The sequence below is a fragment of the Ischnura elegans genome, chromosome 13 (assembly GCF_921293095.1).
Source record: "Ischnura elegans chromosome 13, ioIscEleg1.1, whole genome shotgun sequence".
In the NCBI taxonomy this organism is placed as follows: domain Eukaryota; kingdom Metazoa; phylum Arthropoda; class Insecta; order Odonata; family Coenagrionidae; genus Ischnura; species Ischnura elegans.
In genome coordinates, this window is record NC_060258.1 from 4,913,633 (window position 1) to 4,918,032 (window position 4,400).

Sequence of the window (4,400 nt, forward strand, 5' to 3'; positions counted from 1 at the left end):
TGACCTTGTCCCTACTCGAATAATCCGGAGACCGGCCTGTGGTTACGGCGCTTGGTCTTCGTGATGGTATATACCGATGACGATGGAAGGCAAGCCAGGTTCTTTTGCCACCCTTCTCCACTGATATCACGGAAATGACGGAGTATGGAGATAATTTTTTGCATCCTCGTAAATTAAATGCAATCCAGCGACGATATTGGAATCGGTGACATCACTTCAATAGGTAGAGAGATATTCTTCGTAGAAATGGACTGTGCGTGTAGTGGGGAAACCCTAGGTGGCCTTCTCCCTACTCCTCGATCCCGGAGACCGGCCTGTAGAAACGGCACGGGTCTCCCTACGATATATACCGATGGCGATGGAAGGCCGGCGAGGGTCGTCACACTCACACCACTCCACTGTAGTCTTACGAGATGGTAGGCGATGTAGGCACTCGTTTGCGTAATCGTTAGTGATATTTAATCCAGCGACGATTATGGATTCGGTGACTTCCCATTAAGCAGGCGATTGTATGTCTTTGCGGAAATGTACTCTCCATGCGGTGGAAACACCCAAGGTAGCCTTCTCCCTACTCTACAAATCCGGAGACCGGCCTGTAGACACGGCACCTAGTCTCCCTAATGGTATATACCGCTGACGATGCAAGGCACGCTTGGGGTCATCTCAAAGAGACGTGTGAAATCAATGAACAATTCCTCATAGTAAAAGCTCTGGGAAAACCACGTTTTTGGCGTAAGGTATCCCATCGATGAGTTTCTTCGGCGGAACGAGTACGATTATGTCTTCCGGCCTTCTCACGCGGCTCAATAAAACGTAGAGTAGACCGTGAGTGAAACAGTCGGTTCTGAGGTCCACTCCGACGTACTCTATAGTCTGGCCCTGGCTCTTATGTCCTGTCATGGAGTATGCTAAGGCCAAGGGGAACTGGCGGCGGAGTATTTTAAGCGGAGAACCTTCGGTGAATGGGAATATGAAACTGATCCGGGGTATGCCGATGAGGTGTGTCTTCCCGGGAATTCGGACCGTGACGAGGCGGCGTGTAATAGCAGTCACGATGACTTTGGTCCCATTCACCAGTCCGTCTGCAATATTCAAATTCCTGATGATTAGGCATACCGATCCGACCTTGAGGCGCAAAACGTGGTCCGGAATGCCTTTTCCGGATGCCTTGTTCAACAGTTGGATGTCCACATCGAGTCCCTCGTCGTCTTCTTTGTAGACGCTGTCGGCGCTCCTCAGCTCATGCAGGCATCCTTCGTAAGAGTCGAGAACTAACTCATTTATTTCCTTGACGTTTACATTCAACGTGGAAAGAATCGCTCTCTTTGCGCAGAGCTCGGGTTGGCTCAGAACGCAGGGTGGAAAGACCTCGTCGATAAGTTGCCGCAGAGATGTCACAGCCCTTAGTCCTCGAAGTGGTATCAGCGTCTCTTGTAGCCGTCCCTCGCCGAAGGGGATGGAGTCGATGGTGCCGTTGCCAACCTGGAGGAGGAAGTCGGAGTAATCCTTGCAGTTACTCGTTCGTTGTGGCGTTGTCAAGGAAAATACCTTGAAGATCCTCCACATCGGTGACGACCGCAGGGAAACACGCGCTACATCTGCGGGGGTGCGCGCTTTTTCCACGACGGGTGGGATTTGCCTAAAGTCACCGGAACAGACGAATATCTTTCCTCCGAACGGCAAATCATTATCCATAAGATCCCTAAGTGACCTATCTATAATTTGAAACAAAAAGTGATGAGCCATCGGTGCCTCGTCGAAGATAATGATTTTTGCTTCTCTCACGAGTTGAGCCCGCTGCGAACCGTTGCTCACGTTCCAATATCCAGTTCCGTCCCCTAAATCGAGGGGGAGGCGGAACATGCTGTGGGCCGTAGTCCCTCCTTCCATGTTGGACGCCGCGATCCCCGAGCTGGCAACTGCCAAAGCAACAAATCCGTGTCCACGCGCGTACGCTAGAATGACGCTGATGAGTGCGGTTTTTCCATAGCCGCCCGGCCCGTCGAGGAACAATATTCTATCCCCTCTTATTTCATCCTGGATGAGGGTTTTGACGTGGGAGAAAGCACGTTTCTGGTCCTCGGAAAGCCTTGGCTCCCACTCCTCCACGAAAGACCTCAACTGTTCCCTTCCGTAACGAACCTGCTCTCTACTCAATTCGGTAGTGTCGTCGTCGACGTGCGGAAGCCCGTGATCGGTGAGACAAGAACCCTGACGCCTGAGGCTCCTATCGATAGCTAAAAGAGTTAATCGGTACGCTACCTCGGGGTTTTCGGGATGCCGGTCTAAATGATCCTCACTCAGGGCATCCTTAAATTTCTCCCAAAGGATGGCCGCTGGTGCGCCTACATTGCAGAGAAGAACGAAGAATGACCGCAATGCATTTGCAAGCATGAACGCCGAGGCCTCTTTCATGGCATCGCTGAATTCCTCCTCGTCCTCGATCAAGCCTAAAGTACGCGCGACTTCCTGAAACGTGCGGCAATGACCTACCCCGCGGGACAAAAGGTCGGCGTAACCACGGCAAGGAGTGGTCATGAGAAGGATCCTTAAGTAATACTGTTCGCCTCGGTTAGGTGAAATCCAAAGCAACCTACAGACTTTTTCCCCGCGCTTGCGAGCGGTAACGTAATGCACGCCGTCCGGGTGCTCGAAAAAGACGTCAGTACGCGGAGAACGGGAGTGGACTATGCACGTCTCGTAAAAACTCTGGTACGTCAAGTCGTCAAAAATGGGGTCTCGCGGACGGTCGAAGTAAATCATTAATTTGGAAGAGGCGGAAGACGCGATTTCTGTCAAATTACTCTCGCGAGGCCTGTATATGACTTGTTGTTTCCCTTCCAAGTGGACGGGAAGGCATTCCACGGTGGGCTCCAATTTAGAAATGGGGAACTCAAGCAAACGCCAGCAGGCGTCGCTGGCGCCTATCATGCGCTTTGTGGCATACTGCTCGACCTCGTTCTCTTGCAATCCTATCGGGGTCACGGTGACGTTTTGCAGTGAGCCACCCTTCATTAGGTATTTAAACAAATATTTAACTACGCGGCGAGTGGATGCAAGTTCTAAGTTTATGTGCGCCTCGTACTTCAACATCAACGCGGCGTTGTACGGGACCACCCATCCGTCGTGCACTGTAATTTCCCTGCGTCGCGTGGTGATAATCCCCCGATTCGAATAATTGCGCCTATACTGAACGAAACCTCTTTCGTCCACGTGGGTTGTTTCGCAAGACGGTTTGGGATAGAATTTACCGCAACAACCTTTCGCGTCATCCCAACATGGAAAGTCGGTGCGGTAGTCGGTACCGCACGGGCCGTGGATCATGTGTTGCAATACTAATTTCCTAAGTCGTCCACCGGCCTCGTAGTCGGATGGAATGTCTGCGCGAATTACCTCGTCGATTTCTGCCGCTTGTACCGGTTCCCCTCCGTGTACCTTGAAAACTATGTGCGCGTGAGGCAATCCCCGCATTTGCATTTCGATGACGTAGACGAAGTAGGCGGGGCGCCCAAAAAATGCTCCGCTACGCAAGTCCCTTATCAATTCCCCGAGCTTTATGCTAAATATCCTGCAGGCTGTGGAAGGATCACTGCGCTTGCTTCCGTGGGGGCACGCCTTACTATTTTCCTCCCAGTGAGCGCTATAGGTAAACGTGAGAAAGTACGTCGGCGCTCCCAACCGCGATACTAGAGCCATGGCGTTCTCGTAGTGGACCTTCATGTACCGGGGTCCTCCGGTGAACGTGCTCGGAAGGTAAACTTTCCCCGGACGCACGCCACCTTCTCCTTGAACTGTTTCGTCACCCTCGATATCTCGTCGAACCTGTCCTTGTTCCTGTCTTCCTACGTCTATCAGTTCGTCCAGAGGTGCGATCCGCGTGGCGGTTGCGGAGGAGGATCGCATCTGGGAATAGCGGATGAAACGTAGCCGCTCTTCTTCGTACCGGGCGAACATTTCCACTTGCCACGCCTGCTATAAACGCCCCAAGTGGGAAAATCGGCATTCGGACAGCAGTAGGCATCTTGCGTAGTTGAACTGCGTGAGCTTTCTTCCTTGGTTATCCTTCATTCCCACGTGCCAACCCAAATTACCGTGGGGGTAGAGCAACGGATATTGGAACGGCTCCATAAGAGGACTCAAGAGGTCTATTGAGGACGGTCTTCGGTCACTCCTCTTCCATATTGTCAATTTCCTAGGATCGTATGCTGCGTCCTCCGTGCTCATGGCGGCGTGCACCTCGATACCAGTTTGTCTATCTCCAAGTCTCGGACCGTGAGTGGATCTGCTCGTCACTTCGAAAGTGAGGTGCGCGTCGATTGATGGCTCCGCACTCAGGCGACGGAATTCCTCGATGAACGGATTCACACTTGTGATGTAACAGTCAATTTCTTCAATGACGT

General features: G+C 52.1%; 1 protein-coding gene across 1 annotated transcript; it reads right to left on the minus strand.

Annotated features, from left to right (window-relative positions):
• Nucleotides 1-696: 696 nt before the first annotated feature.
• Nucleotides 697-3,954, minus strand: LOC124170398. Its single transcript, XM_046549119.1, has one exon. The coding sequence runs from the start codon at nucleotides 3,952-3,954 to the stop codon at nucleotides 697-699; it is 3,258 nt and encodes a 1,085-aa protein (XP_046405075.1).
• Between the last annotated feature and the right edge of the window lie 446 nt (nucleotides 3,955-4,400).